Source organism: Gymnoscopelus braueri, assembly GCF_963280865.1.
Source record: "Gymnoscopelus braueri genome assembly, chromosome: 19".
Taxonomy (NCBI): domain Eukaryota; kingdom Metazoa; phylum Chordata; class Actinopteri; order Myctophiformes; family Myctophidae; genus Gymnoscopelus; species Gymnoscopelus braueri.
Window position 1 is genome coordinate 877,285 of NC_137621.1, and position 20,502 is coordinate 897,786.

The following is a 20,502-nucleotide window of genomic DNA, read 5'->3' on the forward strand; positions in this document are numbered from 1 at the left end:
TATTTGATCTTGGCTCTGCTAACATTACTCCCTGCTCAGCATATTAGAAGACAACCATTTAAGAGCAGGGAGATACACATCTATGACAACCTTTATGGTTACTTTACTCTCTACTCTGCAAAGCACAAACATCATTCAGTGAAAACGCTGACAGGAAGAGGAAGTTGAATGGATCAGGTGAGCTTCCTGTCAGTAGACCGTCAATCAGGTCAGCTGATTGACACACGTCACATACAGTAGCCTAGCTGTGTCAACCTCTCCGCTCACAGGATACGTTTCAGCATCGCGTAGCACAGAGTACAGAACAGTTCCGTTTGGTAGACTAGGCTACATAAAACAGAGAGATATTTAGTTTGGATGTTCATAAACATCCAGAATGAAGACGTTGCTGTTTATCTTCATGGCGGTAAGTTCTGTCAATTCAATCTCTATTCAATTCAATTCAATGGAGGTTTATTGACATGAGAACACATACATTTACATTGCCAAAGCATGTGTCAAAACATAGTAAAAACTATTTAAGAAAGACATGGGGCAAGCTGGAGGGGTTCAGCATTGTGTAAAACAGAGCTATATTTAGCATTGTGTAAAACAGAGCTATATTTTGAGAACTATTTTGCGGTTGGCAGCCAAATATATACATATAATTCTGGGGGTCCTCCTTGCATGAAAAAGTTTGAGAACCACTGATATATCTATACTGTATATATATGATATATATTATATGATATCTATACTGTATATTATAGCAACATACGTTTTTCAGAAAACTGTTAATTGCAATTATTTGTATGATCGACAATTAATCATCAACTAATATTCCATGATGTTGACACATTCCCATAGCTGGTGGGAGCGTCCAGTGCCAAGGTGTTCACACGATGTGAGTGGGCCAGGGTCCTCAAGGGCTATGGGATGGATGGTTACCAAGGTTACAGCCTGCCTAACTGTGAGTACAACCTATTGTTTATCGTTCAGTCCACCGGTTCCCAAGGTGTGGTCCGGGGACCCCCAGGGGTCCTTGAGGGGGTTCCAGGGGGGTCCCCAGCAAAATGACTGATAGTTAGGAACCAAATGGACCCTTACAGGTCTGTAACTCTGAGAGTACACATGGAACCAAATGGACCCTTACAGGTCTGTAACTCTGAGAGTGTACACATGGAACCAAATGGACCCTTACAGGTCTGTAACTCTGAGTGTGTACACATGGAACCAAATGGACCCTTACAGGTCTGTAACTCTGAGAGTGTACACATGGAACCAAATGGACCCTTACAGGTCTGTAACTCTGAGAGTGTACACATGGAACCAAATGGACCCTTACAGGTCTGTAACTCTTAGAGTACACATGGAACCAAATGGATCTATAACCCATGAAGCCTTGAATTCATGGAGATTTTAAACAGATTCCTGAGCCAATAATTCAATATTTGCCGTGTCCGCTATGTAGGAGATCAATGTAAAACTAAATAACAGAATAATATAAAGTTTAAAACAACTCTCACAGTGTTAATCACTGATGATTCAGCTTCAAAGACAATGTTGTATACATAGTTTTGATCTTATTAACTTCAATTAGTCACATATTGTGTTATTGTCTCAGAAATTAGACAATAACTAAAACAGATCTCTATGTATTGAAGGCTTCAGGGTGAATGGGAGTAAAGGATAGGACAAAGTATTCCTATAATAATCTGATCTCAATAAAATACAAATCTACAACAAATTCAGTTTCATCCACACACACACACACACACACACACACACACACACACACACACACACACACACACACACACACACACACACACACACACACACACACACACACACACACACACACACACACACACACACACACACACACACACACACACACTTGAATATAGCCGATCTACAAGCTCACAACGAGTTGCGACGCATTGTGAGCTTGTAGATCTGCTATTTTTAAAGAAAACTTGGAGATTATAGTTTTTTAAATGTTTTTGAAACATTTTCAAATCTTGTCCCTGGCACAACATTATTTTCAGATGGGGTCCGTGGAAAAATTCATAATAATTTGGGGGTCCTTGACATGAAAATGTTTCAGAACCACTGGCTTAAACGACATTAGAAAACAAGCCTAAATAATCAACTCCACTTTAGAAACAAATACAAAAAACCACAACTACCAATATTTACAAGAGACTTTACAGAAAGACAAGCTCAAAGTCGCTTATAAAAAATAGACATGGCAACGCTGATGATTGTAGTTTTTTCACCCTAGGGGTGTGTCTGTCCAAGTGGGAGTCGGACTACAACACGCAGGCGACCAATCACGACACAGACGGCTCCACGGACTATGGGATCTTCCAGCTCAACAGTCGCTTCTGGTGTGACGATTACCAGACCCCTGGAGGGGTCAACGTGTGTGGGGTCCGGTGCCAAGGTCTGTGTGTGTGTGTGTGTGTGTGTGTGTGTGTGTGTGTGTGTGTGTGTGTGTGTGTGTGTGTGTGTGTGTGTGTGTGTGTGTGTGTGTGTGTGTGTGTGTGTGTGTGTGTAGTGGTGGAAAAAGTACTCAAATGTTTTAATTAAGTAAAAGTATCAATACTGCAATGTAGAAGACTGCAATCTAAAGTCCGGAATTCAAAGTTTACTTGATTAAAAGTACAAAAATATTTGTATCAAAATGTACTTAAAGTACCAAAAGTAAAAGTACTAAAATGTTTGAAAATAGCAGATCAACGCGTCGTGATATGACGCATTGTGACGCGTCGTGAGCTTGTAGATCTGCTATTTTCAAATAGCCTAGCTATAAAATAGGGCTGAAGTGGTTAATGTATGTTTTATAATGTGATGATGTAATCATCATCTGTTGTTTCTGTGAAACACCATAAAACTACAGATGTGTGTATGTGTTTATACATGTTATTAAACTACATAATTATGTGTTTATAAAGGACAGATGTCTTTATTAAGTACAGATGTGTATTTTAAGTTAAGTAGTAAGGACAGATGTATATTTAAATACAGATGTATTTTGTGTGTTTAGTCTCAGATCTGCTGACTGATGATGTCAGTGTAGCGATCCGTTGTGCTAAACGTGTTGTTCAGGATCCTAACGGCATCGCAGCATGGTGAGATTATTATTATTATTATTATTATATATATCATATATTATATATATTATATATCATATATTATATATATTATTATATATATCATATATTATATATATTATTATATATATCATATATTATATATATTATATATCATATATTATATATATTATTATATATATTATATATTATATATATTATTATATATATCATGGCAGCATGGTGAGATTATTATTATTATTATTCATTTGACCTCCTAACCTCCTATCTTCATATTTCAACTCTTTTAGATTTTTCATCAGGAAAAAAATTGCCAAAATAGCAGATCTACAAGGTCACAACAACATGTCACACGATGCAACGCATTGAGAGCTTGTAGATCTGCTATTTTCACGATTTCTGAACGTTTTCGTTCCATTTCCTGAAAGGTTTCCACAGTAACCATGACAACCATTAAAACCATTACATTTCTACAGAGGGTCTAAAAGTGTGGTCCAAGGACCCTCTGAGAGGGTTTCAAATGGACCCTTACAGGTCTGTGACTCTGAGAGTGTTCAAATAGAACCAAATGGACCCTTACAGGTCTGTGACTCTGAGAGTGTTCAAATAGAACCAAATGGACCCTTACAGGTCTGTGACTCTGAGAGTGTTCAAATAGAACCAAATGGACCCTTACAGGTCTGTGACTCTGAGAGTGTTCAAATAGAACCAAATGGACCCTTACAGGTCTGTGACTCTGAGAGTGTTCAAATAGAACCAAATGGACCCTTACAGGTCTGTAACTCTGAGAGTGTTCAAATAGAACCAAATGGACCCTTACAGGTCTGTGACTCTGAGAGTGTTCAAATAGAACCAAATGGACCCTTACAGGTCTGTAACTCTGAGAGTGTACACATGGAACCAAATGGACCCTTACAGGTCTGTAACTGAGAGTGTACACATGGAACCAAATGGACCCTTACAGGTCTGTGACTCTGAGAGTGTTCAAATAGAACCAAATGGACCCTTACAGGTCTGTAACTCTGAGAGTGTACACATGGAACCAAATGGACCCTTACAGGTCTGTAACTCTGAGAGTGTACACATGGAACCAAATGGACCCTTACAGGTCTGTAACTCTGAGAGTGTTCAAATAGAACCAAATGGACCCTTACAGGTCTGTAACTCTGAGAGTGTACACATGGAACCAAATGGACCCTTACAGGTCTGTGACTCTGAGAGTGTTCAAATAGAACCAAATGGACCCTTACAGGTCTGTAACTCTGAGAGTGTACACATGGAACCAAATGGACCCTTACAGGTCTGTGACTCTGAGAGTGTTCAAATAGAACCAAATGGACCCTTACAGGTCTGTAACTCTGAGAGTGTACACATGGAACCAAATGGACCCTTACAGGTCTGTAACTCTGAGAGTGTACACATGGAACCAAATGGACCCTTATTGGTTCATTTGGCTCCATTTGTACACTTGAAATTAAAGAGTCACAGAACCACTGGTATTATAATAGTATATCAGACAGTAAGTGCAACCCTAGTTGTTTATGGTTATTTGTTTATGGCTGTGTGTATGTTTATGGCTGTGTGCATGTTTATGGTTATGTGTTTATGGTTATGTGTTTATGGTTATGTTTCAGGGTGGCCTGGCGTCGTCACTGTCAGTACCAAGACCTGAGCTCCTGGCTGGATGGATGTGAACTGTGATCCATCCATCTATCCATCCATCCATCATCCATCCATCCATCATTCATCCATCATTCATCCATCCATCCATCATCCATCCATCCATCCATCCATCATCCATCCATCCATCCATCATCCATCCATCATCCATCCATCATCCATCCATCATCCATCATCCATCATCCATCCATCCATCCATCATCCATCCATCATCCATCCATCATCCATCATCCATCCATCATCCATCCATCCATCCATCCATCCATCCATCCATCATCCATCCATCCATCCATCATCCATCCATCATCCATCCATCATCCATCCATCATCCATCATCCATCCATCCAGTGGATATGAGGGAACATCTCTCTGCTCTAGTTATTCATTCACACAAATGTTTCTAATAACTTTGATCTGATCATTATAAATGATATATATATATATATATATATATATATATATATCATTTATAATATATATATATATATATATATATATATATATATATATATATATATATATATATATAATTCTGCCTATAAGTCATTCATTCACACAAATGTTAATAACTTTGATTTGATCATTAAACAACATTCTGCATTCATAACACATTCTATGAGAACTTATTTTATTTTCACAAATATAAATACTTACTGTATGCCTACAGTCTGAGTACAAATACCTGATCCATATAGATTAGATAGATATAGATACACTCTACGGTGATGACACAGTTAGGAGGAGGGTGACCAGAACACTCTGAGAGAACACATGGAACCAAATGGACCCTTACAGGTCTGTAACTCTGAGAGTGTACACATGGAACCAAATGGACCCTTACAGTTCTGTAACTCTGAGAGTGTACACATGGAACCAAATGGACCCTTACTTGTGGGGGTCTATCATTTTTCAGATGGGGGTCCTCCAGGCTAATATGTATAAATGTGGGGGTCCTTGACATGAAAAGGTTTGAGGACCACTCCCTTTTGTTCTTACTTTAACCACTTGAACCCTAGCCTCCCTATTATACTGAGGGGAACATATGCTGAAAATAGCAGATCTACAAGCTCACAACAGCAAAGAGGAGAAAGAGCAGACCAAGTACCAAGAGACGATTAACCTCAAGTTTACTGGCATTTAAATGGTTAAATGTCTGAAAATACACTTTCACATGAATCCAACATATTCATAGAAAAGATAATGAGTAAACAAACAAACAAACAAACAAACAAACAAACAATTTATACAACACTTATGACAGTGTCTGTCAATCAAGTCTACAAATCTATCTATGAAATCTATGAACAAGTTTAATCTGCAACACAATGTTATACAATAAGTAGTGCGGGTCCCTGCTTCATCTCTCTCTCTCAGCTAAGGGGTCCCTGCTTCATCTCTCTCTCTCAGCTAAGGGGTCCCTGCTTCATCTCTCTCTCAGCTAAGGAGTCCCTGCTTCATCTCTCTCTCTCAGCTAAGGAGTCCCTGCTTCATCTGTCTCTCAGCTAAGGGGTCCCTGCTTCATCTGTCTCTCGGCTAAGGGGTCCCTGCTTCATCTCTCTCGGCTAAGGGGTCCCTGCTTCATCTCTCTCAGCTAAGGGGTCCCTGCTTCATCTCTCTCTCTCAGCTAAGGGGTCCCTGCTTCATCTCTCTCTCAGCTAAGGAGTCCCTGCTTCATCTCTCTCTCTCAGCTAAGGAGTCCCTGCTTCATCTGTCTCTCAGCTAAGGGGTCCCTGCATCATCTGTCTCTCGGCTAAGGGGTCCCTGCTTCATCTCTCTCGGCTAAGGGGTCCCTGCTTCATCTCTCTCAGCTAAGGGGTCCCTGCTTCATCTCTCTCGGCTAAGGGGTCCCTGCTTCATCTCTCTCAGCTAAGGGGTCCCTGCTTCATCTCTCTCAGCTAAGGGATCCCTATTTGAAAACTCTAGTTATAGTTACTTTGTAGATTTTTATTTATTATTACAAAACATACATTAACCACTTCAGCCTTATATACATTTCAGCCATCTGAAAATAGCAGATCTACAAGCTCACAATGCGTCACAATGCGACACATTGTGAGCTTGTAGATCTGCTATTTCTAAAGATTTGTTTACATATACATACAAGTATATTTTGATATCAATACTTTTTTAAATGGTAAATTGTTCATTTATATAGCGCTCAAGTACATTTTTACTTCTGGACTTTTACTATTTATATTTTAGTATTTCTACAGTGCAGTATTAATACTTTTACTTGAGTAAAAAAAATGTATTACTTTTTCCACCACTGATTAGTATCATTGTTCACGCCTGTGTGTTTATCTTGTTATTTCAGGTCTATAGTTCTGCAGAAAAGCTCTGAAATACAATCATAATGAAAGCAAAACCAACAAATAAAAGTCAAAGTTCCATTTCTTACCTTTTATCTTCTTTCATTCATTGAAACCTCTCCAAAACGTCTCCAAAGTCCATCTGTTTGTCTTAAGCCCAAAAATAACTCACACTTAGCTTCTTAAATTCATTTATAAACTTAATTCATAACTTTATAACAGTTGAAAAGAAAATGAATAATGTTTAATAACATTATAAAACTATAATCTTCTGTCGTGTGTTTGTTGTTTCATCCTGTCTGCCACATAGTGTTGCCAGATTCTGTGACAGAAAACAAGTGACCAGGTCTACAAAAACAAGCCCAAAAAAGTGACCCTCGATACATTGACTACTATTTGAAAACAGCAGATCTACAAGCTCACAACGCGTCGCAATTCGACACGTTGTGAGCTTGTAGAAATGTTTTTTTAATATGTGGAATATCTTTTATGTTGGGGGGGGGGGGGGCTGACACAACATATTTTCAGATGGGGGTCTGCGGACAAATAGTCTACATATTAATTTGGGGGTCTTTGACATGACAGTGTTTGAGAACCACTGGTTTAAACAACATTTAGGAAGCAAAGACCAAAGAATCAACTACACTATAGAAACAATTTGTGTTGAAAGTTTTTTTCAGATTGCTAATTAACTAAACAAACCTTTAAGAGAACATAATGATTTAAAATGTAGATCTATATACACCAACCACAGCTCTGCTGAAGGAACACATGTATTTTACAAAGACACATTATTTATTACACAATTCAAACACATTGTTTTGGTAAATGTTATGAGAAATAAAAAAATACAATTTAAAAAAAGACAATGTTTAATCTCCTGATTCTCCTGGTTTAATGAGTGTGAAAACATCTGTTTGAAAAGCTGTATTAGAAGCCAACACAGAAGCATGTAAACTCTGAACACGAGTAGAACTGATCTCACAATATTTAACGCTCTGGTTGACATCAAAGCAAAGCTGTGACACTAATATGTTTTGCACGTTTTAAAACATTAACGTTTTCCTTGCTTTCATGACTGTGATTTGGTCATTTCTTTGGTACATGTTTAGTTTAAACCAGGCGTCTTCAACGTTTTTAGGCCAAGGACCCCCTAGTGGAGAGAAAGATGAAGCAGGGACCCCCTCTATATTGTCTAAAATTTCACAGCTCTATTTCCCCTCTACACCAAACCTTGTTGCAAAAAACAGCCGATCTACAAGCTCACAACGCCTCGCAGTGCGAGGCGTTGTGAGCTTGTAGATCGGCTGTTTTTGGCTAAAGTTCTCCTCAGAAAAGGGATGCTATATAGAGGGTTCAAGTGGTTCATGTAAAAATATATATATAATCATGTCACACAATGATTTGGCGGCCCCCCTGTAATAACTCTGAGGACCCCCTAGGGGTCCCGGACCACCTGTTGAAGACCCCTGGATTAGAGCTTGGAGATTAAGGAGTATATTCTTTAACTAGGTAGATATTTGTAAAGAAAAGCCTGGGCTAGAATCCTCACATACGATACAACGGTTTCATGATACATGGTGTTGTGTCCTGTCCCTGTCAAATAAACATAAATACTAAAATAAAACTGTCATATTTTCCACATGCAAAATGTGTAAAACAATAAGCTGTCATACATCAATGAAAGAACATCAAACATAATGGAAATGAGGAGGAATTCACGTCTCTGTACCGTCCAACAAACACAAAGTACAGGAATTATATTTATAAAAAACATACCCAGCTGGTGTGAAATCTGAACCCAATACTGTTTCTCACTCAACAGTAAACAAACCAACATACAGTATAAGTGTATACAGGGTATCTGCACATTTATAAAAATACAATTTAAAGACTTTTAAGACCTTTTTAATACCTCTAAACATTTTAAAAGGAAAAAACATTGCCTTAATTGGCAATTATTACCTAAAGAAGCGGCAAATATTGTAAAAAGTAGCCGATCTACAAGCTCACAACGCGAAGGCAAACCAAATGTAATGTCTCAACTCCAACAATTCCATGTGCTTGTCAGGGAGGGTTCAAATATGATTATTTGGGGAGGGTCCCCAGTTCAAATATGGTTATTTTGGGGGGTCGCGGCCTGACAACTTTGAGAACCACTGGTAAATACACTAGTATATATGTATAAACAGTATATATGTATAAACAGTATATATGTATAAACAGTATATATGTATAAACAGTATATATGTATAAACAGTATATATGTATAAACAGTAGGCCTAGGTTTTCTTCCAGTAGAGTATGTGGTTCAATGCATGTCACAAACTCCAGGCTGATACTTGTTTTGTTGTTTGTATATGTATTGTATTGTATTGTATTGTATTGTATTGTATTGTATTGTATTGTATTGCATTGCATTGCATTGCATTGCATTGCATTGCATTGGATTGGATTGGATTGGATTGGATTGGATTGGATTGGATTGGATTGTATTGTATTGTATTGTATTGTATTGGATTGGATTGGATTGGATTGGATTGGATTGGATTGGATTGGATTGGATTGGATTGGATTGGATTGGATTGTATTGTATTGTATTGGATTGGATTGTATTGTATTGTATTGGATTGGATTGGATTGTATTGGATTGGATTGTATTGTATTGGATTGGATTGGATTGTATTACATTGCAGACAATGGCGACGGCCCCACAAATACCCGTATGTGTGTCAGTCTGACAGAACTGACACTTGGTAAGACCTTGTACTGGTTCTCATGGGCCATGTCCTTGTGCCACGATGAGGGAACCCAGAGGAATCAAACCCACGACCTCCTCAGAGCATGGTGGAGGCAGAGCGCTGCTTGCGTGTGGATGATGTCATCTTCTTGTCCAGACTGAGCCGGCTCTGCGTCAGGGTGGGGTCGACCCCGTACTGCGACCTGGGCGGGGCTATGCTGGTGACCTCGTGGCGGTCGGCGAATAGGAGCCTCTCGTTGGCGTGGCGGACCCTGAGCGCCTTCTGGATGCGTTTCCCCACCAGGTAGACCATCTCACACACACACATGAACACACACACCGCACTGGACACCACCATGAAGATGGTGAAGATCTTCTTCTCTGTAGGACGACTGATGAAGCAGTCTACTGTGTTGGGACAGGGCTCTAACGAGCACTTAGACAACCTTAACGACACAGAACACATTCATTAGTTTAATTAGTTAACTGTTGAAGCAGTCTACTGTGTTGGGACAGGGCTCTAACGAGCACTTAGACAACCTTAACGACACAGAACACATTAATAAGTTTAATTAGTTAACTGATGAAGCAGTCTACTGTGTTGGGACAGGGCTCTAACGAGCACTTAGACAACCTTAACGACACAGAACACATTAATTAGTTTAATTAGTTAACTGTTGAAGCAGTCTACTGTGTTGGGACAGGGCTCTAACGAGCACTTAGACAACCTTAACGACACAGAACACATTAATAAGTTTAATTAGTTAACTGATGAAGCAGTCTACTGTGTTGGGACAGGGCTCTAACGAGCACTTAGACAACCTTAACGACACAGAACACATTAATAAGTTTAATTAGTTAACTGATGAAGCAGTCTACTGTGTTGGGACAGGGCTCTAACGAGCACTTAGACAACCTTAACGACACAGAACACATTCATTAGTTTAATTAGTTAACTGTTGAAGCAGTCTACTGTGTTGGGACAGGGCTCTAACGAGCACTTAGACAACCTTAACGACACAGAACACATTAATACGTTTAATTAGTTAACTGTTGAAGCAGTCTACTGTGTTGGGACAGGGCTCTAACGAGCACTTAGACAACCTTAACGACACAGAACACATTAATTTGTTTAATTAGTTAACTGTTGAAGCAGTCTTCTGTGTTGGGACAGGGCTCTAACGAGCACTTAGACAACCTTAACGACACAGAACACATTAATACGTTTAATTAGTTAACTGTTGAAGCAGTCTACTGTGTTGGGACAGGGCTCTAACGAGCACTTAGACAACCTTAACGACACAGAACACATTCATTTGTTTAATTAGTTAACTGTTGAAGCAGTCTACTGTGTTGGGACAGGGCTCTAACGAGCACTTAGACAACCTTAACGACACAGAACACATTAATTTGTTTAATTAGTTAACTGTTGAAGCAGTCTACTGTGTTGGGACAGGGCAGGTATATCCCGCTGCCAGGATCCTAATGACAGTGCGTAAGCATGATCATATAACACCGGTCCTATTTTCACTGCACTGGCTCCCTGTAGGATTGACTACAAGGTCCTACTAATCAACCAAAACTGCATAAATGGACATGCCTCTCCCTACCAACAGGAATTAATTAAGCCCCCACAAAATTCCACCCACGCCCTCAGATCTACGAGCAGATTCCTCCTCGATGTCCCTGGTACAAATCTACGTACTATGGAGGACCGGGCCTTCTGCTCGGCATAAATATATATATATATATATTTTTTTAAATTAATATGAATTACCTGGGCATGTCATATCCATGGTAGATCCTATAGAGGATGTAGAGGAAGGCCGTATCAAAGCCAGCCTTAAAGATGAGGCTGAGCAGGTAGGTCCACCACAGACCTCCTCTCTTCTTTCCAGGGTTAGCGTACAGATGATGACCTTCATGCTGCGCCGTGTAGCGACTGTCCTTCTGCTCTCTGAACTTAACATGAGCCACCACCATCAGAGAGGGACAGGTGACGAAGATCAGCTGTAACGCCCACAGGCGGATGTGTGAGATGGGGAAGATGCTGTCATAGCACACTGTGGTACAGCCAGGCTGGAACATATAAAAATATACATTATAATATGTTTATAAGATGTTTATGATGCTGTCATAGCACACTGTGGTAAAACCAGGCTGGAACATATACAAATATACATTATAATATGTTTATAAGATGTTTATGATGCTGTCATAACACACTGTGGTACAGCCAGGCTGGAACATATAAAAATATACATTATAATATGTTTATAAGATGTTTATGATGCTGTCATAACACACTGTGGTAAAACCAGGCTGGAACATATAATAATATACATTATAATATGTTTATAAGATGTTTATGATGCTGTCATAACACACTGTGGTACAGCCAGGCTGGAACATAGAGATGAATATAGAAATATACATTATAATCTGTTATATTATGTTTATATGATGGTGTCATAGCATACTGTGGTACAGCCAGGGTGGATCAGGCACAAATCAGCCTTTAAGACACCATCACGGCCAAAATACATTTTAGACTAAATCAACTGTAGATTTAGTTAGACTAAAACTAGACTCAAACTAAAACATTGCTGATGACTAAAATATGACTGAAACTAAATGGAATTTAATTCAAAAGACTCTATGACTAAAACTACATCTTTATAATGGTAATCCCCTCATCGATGATGTCACTGGTAGGCAGGTTTCTGAACTGTCAGCCCACCAAAGAAACTGGGCCTCTTCCTTACTTCCTTCACAGGTGTTACCAATTATTCTAATGAAGGCTCTGTTCCATTTAGTATAACACAGTGGTTCTAATGAAGGCTCTGTTCCATTTAGTGTAACACAGTGGTTCTAATGAAGGCTCTGTTCCATTTAGTGTAGCACAGTGGTTCTAATGAAGGCTCTGTTCCATTTAGTGTAACACAGTGGTTCTAATGAAGGCTCTGTTCCATTTAGTGTAGCACAGTGGTTCTAATGAAGGCTCTGTTCCATTTAGTGTAACACAGTGGTTCTAATGAAGGCTCTGTTCCATTTAGTGTAGCACAGTGGTTCTAATGAAGGCTCTGTTCCATTTAGTGTAACACAGTGGAATGAAGGCTCTGTTCCATTTAGTGTAGCACAGTGGTTCTAATAAGGCTCTGTTCCATTTAGTGTAACACAGTGGTTCTAATGAAGGCTCTGTTCCATTTAGTGTAACACAGTGGTTCTAATGAAGGCTCTGTTCCATTTAGTGTAACACAGTGGTTCTAATAAGGCTCTGTTCCATTTAGTGTAACACAGTGGTTCTAATGAAGGCTCTGTTCCATTTAGTGTAACACAGTGGTCCTAATGAAGGCTCTGTTCCCTGTAGACAGACGACCCCCCCCTCCTCTTTTTTGTACATATTTTGTATTTCCTCATGCTTTTTTTGTATATCATTTTTATTTTTCCATGCTCCCCCCCCCCTTTTTTTGTACATTTATTTTTTATTTTATTTTTTCATGCTTCTTTTTTTTTGTACATAGTGGTATTTTTTCTGTATTATCTGTATTTTCATGTTGATTTTTGAACTGTTTGGTTGCTACTATATATGTCTATGAAATGAATTCAAGGACCCCAACGGAAACAAGTCCGCAAGGACTTTTTTGGCCGGACCTTTTAGACAAAAGCATTATAAATGTAACTGTGTTGTTTTACATTCTTTTGCCTAATAAACATTTCAATCAATCAATTCCATTTAGTGTAGCACAGTGGTTCTAATGAAGGCTCTGTTCCATTTAGTGTAACACAGTGGTTCTAATGAAGGCTCTGTTCCATTTAGTGTAACACAGTGGTTCTAATGAAGGCTCTGTTCCATTTAGTGTAACACAGTGGTTCTAATGAAGGCTCTGTTCCATTTAGTGTAACACAGTGGTTCTAATGAAGGCTCTGTTCCATTTAGTGTAACACAGTGGTTCTAATGAAGGCTCTGTTCCATTTAGTGTAACACAGTGGTTCTAATGAAGGCTCTGTTCCATTTAGTGTAACACAGTGGTTCTAATGAAGGCTGTGTTCCATTTAGTGTAACACAGTGGTTCTAATGAAGGCTCTGTTCCATTTAGTGTAACACAGTGGTTCTAATGAAGGCTCTGTTCCATTTAGTGTAACACAGTGGTTCTAATGAAGGCTCTGTTCCATTTAGTGTAACACAGTGGTTCTAATGAAGGCTCTGTTCCATTTAGTGTAACACAGTGGTTCTAATGAAGGCTCTGTTCCATTTAGTGTAACACAGAGGTTCTAATGAAGGCTCTGTTCCATTTAGTGTAGCACAGTGGTTCTAATGAAGGCTCTGTTCCATTTAGTGTAACACAGTGGTTCTAATGAAGGCTCTGTTCCATTTAGTGTAACACAGTGGTTCTAATGAAGGCTCTGTTCCATTTAGTGTAACACAGTGGTTCTAATGAAGGCTCTGTTCCATTTAGTGTAACACAGTGGTTCTAATGAAGGCTCTGTTCCATTTAGTGTAACACAGTGGTTCTAATGAAGGCTGTGTTCCATTTAGTGTAACACAGTGGTTCTAATGAAGGCTCTGTTCCATTTAGTGTAACACAGTGGTTCTAATGAAGGCTCTGTTCCATTTAGTGTAACACAGTGGTTCTAATGAAGGCTCTGTTCCATTTAGTGTAACACAGTGGTTCTAATGAAGGCTCTGTTCCATTTAGTGTAACACAGTGCTTCTCAAACGTTTAAATGTCAAGGACCCCCATAACTCTGAGAGTGTACAAATGGTCTCAAAGTGTGGTCCAGGGACCCTCATGGGTCCTTGAGGGGGTTCCAAATGGACCCTTACAGGTCTGTAACTCTGAGAGTGTACAAATGGAACCAAATGGACCCTTAAGGTCTATTAGTCTTGGATAGGGTCTATATATTGCTCACCTGTCTGGTGTTGCAGACAAAGTCTTTGCTCTCGTCTCCCCAGACCCTCTGAGCCGCCACCACAAACACCATGACCCTGAACACAAAGACCATGGACAGCCACACCCTGCCGAACACCGTGGAGTATTTATTAACCCCGCTCAGCAGGCTCTCTAGTGCTGACCAGTTCATCTCTGCTGCTGCTGCTGCCCCCTACTGGCCTGGAGGATACCACCACCACCCTGAGAGAGAGAGAGAGAGAGAGAGAGAGAGAGAGAGAGAGAGAGAGAGAGAGAGAGAGAGAGAGAGAGAGAGAGAGAGAGAGAGAGAGAGAGAGAGAGAGAGAGAGAGAGAGAGAGAGAGAGAGGTGGAAAAGCAGAAGAAACATAAGTACAAGATAGGGTCTGCTCATAGTGGTCAAGTACATTTACTCAAGTTACTTAAGTGCACTTTTGAGGAATTTTGACTTTCCTGGAGTATTTCCCATTTTCAATACTTTTACTTCTACTCCACTGCATCTCTCAGTTACTATAGTTACTTTGCAGATATCAATTATTACATTATATGACACACACTAACCACTTTAGTTCTATTTTATACATGCAGATCTACAAGCTCACACGCACACGCACACGTGTGCGTGTGTCCAGTGTGCTAGCGACCGGAAATTAGTAAGAACTAGAAAAAGTGCTCCTCGGAGCACAGGTCTCCGCCAGGTCAGGTACGTTATTGTGGCCTCCTGGTGGCGCTATAATAGGCCAATGTGAAACGGTGCCATTTATTCTTAGGCCTTTTATGGCAATCGGACACTGCATTCATGATTTGAGGCATTTTGTGCCAAAAATGTGTTTTGCTAAAATAGACCTACTGGTGGCGCTATAACGGGCCAATGTGAAATGGGTGGCATTTCTTCCTCGGCCTAGTGGGAATGCGTGTGTGAAATTTCACGGATATCTCAAGCTGCGTTCATGATTTGAGGCATTTTGTTCAAAACAGACCAATCCTGCAAATTTTGGAAGCCAACCTTAGCCAATCAGGATAGAATATGGAAAATCGGACAGATCCGTGTTGATCACATGACTATAGAGATACTGTGTACTGATTTGCGTGATGTTTGGATAAAACCTGTAGGAGTAATATAAAAAAATGAGTTTTGCACAAATCGGCCTCCTGGTGGCGCTATAACAGGCCCATGTAAAACATTTGAGGCAGAGGTTCTGAATTGGCATCCAGGGAGTGTGTGTGCACAGTTTCGTAGCGACCGGGCCAACGGTGCCGGAGATTAGCTGTTCACATACAGATGGACACACGGACACACGGACACACGGACGGACAAACATACTCTCTCACCATGCTTTTTCGGCCTGGCGGAGACAATAATCAGCTGTCTGTCTGTGTGTGTGAGTGTGTGCGTGTGCGTGTGCGTGTGCGTGTGCGTGTGCGTGTGCGCGCGTGTGTGTGTGTGTGTGTGTGTGTCAGATAGCAAACAAAGCTGTGTGTACATTGAATAGTGTTGTCGTCTCCGTCTCCATAGCAACAGCATGGACACAGTAAAGAAATTATAAATATTATATCTCCATTTACACCCCCCCCCCTCCATCCAAGGACCCCCTAGAGGTCCCGGACCCCCTGTTGAAAACCCCTGGTGTAGAAGACAGTCTGTTTGTGTCAAATCAACCAAAACACACTTTGTTTATTTATCTACAGTACGTATGAACTGTCTCACTGTTTATGAGTTCAGACAGACAGACAGACAGACAGACAGACAGACAGACAGACAGACAGACAGACAGACAGACAGACAGACAGACAGACAGACAGACAGACAGACAGACAGAACTGTTTGGATTGAAGTAAAATATTTACATTTCAGTAAAACGTCTCAACATGAGATGTTCCTGTTTAACACTTTAATCTCTGGATTAAAACATTGCTGTAATTAAGAACGATTTTGAGGTGCTTTTACTTTACTTTGATAGTTACCGTTTTTCAATAATTTATTCCTCCAACTTCACTGCATCTCAAGAGGTAAATATTATACTTTCTACTCAAGTGTAATATTTAATATCAGGGGTCTTCAACATTTTTCATCCCAAGGACCCCTTAGCTGAGACAGAGATGAAGCAGGGACCCCTTAGCTGAGAGAGAGATGAAGCAGGGACCCCTTAGCTGAGAGAGAGATGAAGCAGGGACCCCTTAGCTGAGAGAGAGATGAAGCAGGGACCCCTTAGCCGAGAGACAGATGAATAAATAGTGTCTGATAAATGAATACATTGTGAATTGTAAATGTGACAGACGGCTGCATCCTAGAGATGAACATATGAACCTAAAGAGACACAGAGCTGAACTGATAAGAGCAGGAATCTAAAAGTCCTGGTTTAGTGTTTAACACAGAATGTGTCTGGATGCATTATTTGACTATCATATGGTTTTCTGTTTTTGCCGTTTTCCTTGTGAATGATAGATTTCTAAGATTTACTGTACAATTTAAAATATATTATTTTATCAGACGCTCTTTATTCAGGTTGACTTACAGTAAACAAGGTAAACACATAGAATGTATATAATAACAAAACATACTCTCTCGCCATGCCTTTCGGCCTGGCGGAGACAATAATATAACGATATAATATAATATAATATAATATAATATAATATAATATAATATAATATAATATAATATAATATAATATAATATAATATAATAATACTTACTGTAAACAAGGTAAACACATAGAATACAGAGACAGCGTAGTGTCTCAGTAAACTATAGGATCATAGAATACAGAGAGACAGTGTAGTGTCTCAGTAAACTATAGGATCATAGAATACAGAGACAGTGTAGTGTCTCAGTAAACTATAGGATCATAGAATACAGAGAGACAGTGTAGTGTCTCAGTAAACTATAGGATCATAGAATACAGAGAGACAGTGTAGTGTCTCAGTAAACTATAGGATCATAGAATACAGAGAGACAGTGTAGTGTCTCAGTAAACTATAGGATCATAGAATACAGAGACAGTGTAGTGTCTCAGTAAACTATAGGATCATAGAATACAGAGAGACAGTGTAGTGTCTCAGTAAACTATAGGATCATAGAATACAGAGAGACAGTGTAGTGTCTCAGTAAACTATAGGATCATAGAATACAGAGACAGTGTAGTGTCTCAGTAAACTATAGGATCATAGAATACAGAGACAGTGTAGTGTCTCAGTAAACTACAGGATCATAGAATACAGAGAGACAGTGTAGTGTCTCAGTAAACTATAGGATCATAGAATACAGAGACAGTGTAGTGTCTCAGTAAACTATAGGATCATAGAATACAGAGACAGTGTAGTGTCTCAGTAAACTACAGGATCATAGGTAAACTATGAACCTAGCATCAGTCTAAACCCAGGGCTAGGCGTGCCACCATTGGAAAAGGGAGAGCGATCACTGGCATAAGTTAGAGAGAGGATTTTACTTTTAGAATATATATATATATGTTTTAATTTAGGCAATTAAATGAAGTCCCTTCACAGCTGTATGAAAATGACCTCCTGCACATAATTCTACATCCATTCAAATTCTGAACTGAGTCTAATGATCATAACAATGTCCTTTATTTGTTGTTTCTGTATTATGGAAAATCTAAATCTGATGTGGTGTCATAATTAAATAAAATGTAATGTGAATTTGGCAATATGGCAACAATATCCTCTTGTTGATGATGGAAAATCTAAATCTGTTTGAAATATGTTTTATTTTGATATGGCGTCATAATTAAACTTAATGTTGTTATGACACATAAATATGTTTTATTTTGAAGTGGTGTCATAATTAAACTCGCTGACCCCTGGTCTATACATTAGACAGGGGGGCCTGTAGACTCTGGCCTGTAGGTGGCGCTGTGTTACTGTCTGGCTCTGTAGCCGACGGGTAATATAACGTAAGCGGCTACGGAGCCAGAGGTCAAGGGTCAGGGTTCGCCTCCCAGCCGGCGCTGCTCTCTAAATACAATTGTTTTACAGTTTGAATGCTGTCGCTTTGTCTTGTTCTCATCAATGTCCACCCATCACTGTCCACCCATCACTGTACTCCTCAGAAGATGAATATATGTTGAATAAAGGTTAAATTAATCCCTGTTTGTTTCTGAGTGTTAAGGAGTGAGAACATATTCAAAACATCCATTTGTGACTCTGAGTTGTAAGTTAAATAGAACAGTTAGTAATAGTTAGTAATAGTTAGTAATAGTTGTAAGTTAAATAGAACCAAACAGACCCTCAGAGTTACATGAACTATAACAAGGAACATAGTTTACATCAGATCTCACAGATCACCACTGGCTATATGATGTTCTGTAGATCTGTTAAAACCACAAGTAGAAACATGAACTTACCTGGCTGATCAGGCCCGGGTCTCACCTACAGACAGACAGACAGACAGACAGACAGTATTTCCACGCCGTCTGACCAAAACGCAAACAAAATCCACACTGGAAAGAAATAAGCTAAATGTAAACTAACTCCCTCCTCTCTCTCTCTCTCTCTCTCTCTCTCTCTCTCTCTCTCTCTCCCTCTCTCTCTGTCTCTCTCTCTCTCTCTCTCTCTCTCTCTCTCTCTCTCTCTCTGTGTATCTCTCTCTCTCTCTCTCTCTCTCTCTCTCTCTCTCTCTCTCTCTCTCTCTCTCTCTCTCTCTCTCTCTCCCTCTCTCTGTGTATCTCTCTCTCTCTCTCTCTCTCTCTCTCTCTCTCTCTCTCTCTCTCTCTCTCTCTCTCTCTCTCTCTCTCTCTCTCTCTCTCTCTCTCTCCCTCTCTCTCTGTGTATCTCTCTCTCTCTCTCTCTCTCTCTCTCTCTCCCCGCTCCCACCTTAGAAATCCTGCCAAACCAGATTCAACGTCATCACACACACACACACACACACACACACACACACACACACACACACACACACACACACACACACACACACACACACACACACACACACACACACCCTCGCCTCTGCCAATCCTTCCTCTGGTAAACACCTGTGTGTGTGTGTGTGTGTGTGTGTGTGTGTGTGTGTGTGTGTGTGTGTGTGTGTGTGTGTGTGTGTGTGTGTGTGTGTGTGTGTGTGTGTGTGTGTGTGTGTGCGTGCGTGTCTGTGTGTGTGTGTGCGTGTGTGTGTGTGTGTGTGTGTGTGTGTGTGATTAGGTATTCATGAGGTGTCATCTTACATGGCTGTAGGGAGTGTGTGTGTGTGTGTGTGTGTGTGTGTGTGTGTGTGTGTGTGTGTGTGTGTGTGTGTGTGTGTGTGTGTGTGTGTGTGTGTGTGTGTGTGTGTGTGTGTGTGGAGGGGTGTGACTGAGCATCATTCCTACAAGAATCGTGACAAGACCAGACACACTCTAGTCTTACCTGTGTGTGTGTGTGTGTGTGTGTGTGTGTGTGTGTGTGTGTGTGTGTGTGTGTGTGTGTGTGTGTGACACATGGGTCAGATAACTGGGGTATAGATAACTCCAGTGGTGTAAACTAAAGTAACTAAAGTAACTAAGAAGTACTGAACTTTTTGTTGATATTTTTGGCGTTTTTTGATACTTATTACACAGTGGAGATAGACAGGAAACAAAAGTTGTAACTTGTCAGGATTAGGGATTCAAACCTGCGACATGCTGGCAGGCTGCATTAGAGCCTACATGTGGTATGTGCCTGGACCGCTAGGCCAGCGGGCTGCCCAGAAGTATAGTACTTACATGTGACTGAAACAAGCACCGTACCTACAGGGCACATTCATCCCATTATATATATTTAGTTTAAC

At 40.0% G+C, this 20,502-nt stretch overlaps 2 protein-coding genes across 5 annotated transcripts; one reads left to right on the top strand and one right to left on the bottom strand.

Moving 5' to 3' along the window:
- The first annotated feature begins 240 nt into the window (after positions 1-240).
- Positions 241-5,035, top strand: LOC308074482 (lysozyme C II-like). Of its 4 annotated transcripts, none has more exons than XM_080413930.1 (6): positions 241-406; positions 847-949; positions 2,267-2,428; positions 3,032-3,116; positions 4,733-4,813; positions 4,912-5,035. In XM_080413930.1, exons 1-5 carry the CDS (start codon positions 377-379, stop codon positions 4,797-4,799), a joined length of 447 nt encoding a protein of 148 aa, XP_080270056.1. In that variant the 5' UTR covers positions 241-376; the 3' UTR covers positions 4,800-4,813; positions 4,912-5,035. The 4 variants fall into 4 exon arrangements, with proteins under 4 accessions (XP_080270056.1, XP_080270057.1, XP_080270055.1 ...); XM_080413931.1 differs by having other exon boundaries at positions 4,733-4,808; positions 4,901-5,035; XM_080413929.1 differs by having other exon boundaries at positions 4,733-5,035.
- Positions 5,036-8,684: 3,649 nt separating this feature from the next.
- Positions 8,685-19,298, bottom strand: LOC308075302 (gap junction beta-4 protein-like). Its single transcript, XM_080415081.1, has 4 exons — positions 19,103-19,298; positions 14,742-14,962; positions 11,605-11,906; positions 8,685-10,273 (listed from the first exon to the last, which is right to left on the bottom strand). The coding sequence occupies exons 2-4, from the start codon at positions 14,910-14,912 to the stop codon at positions 9,925-9,927; spliced, it is 822 nt and encodes a 273-aa protein (XP_080271207.1). The 5' UTR covers positions 14,913-14,962; positions 19,103-19,298; the 3' UTR covers positions 8,685-9,924.
- Positions 19,299-20,502: the final 1,204 nt, after the last annotated feature.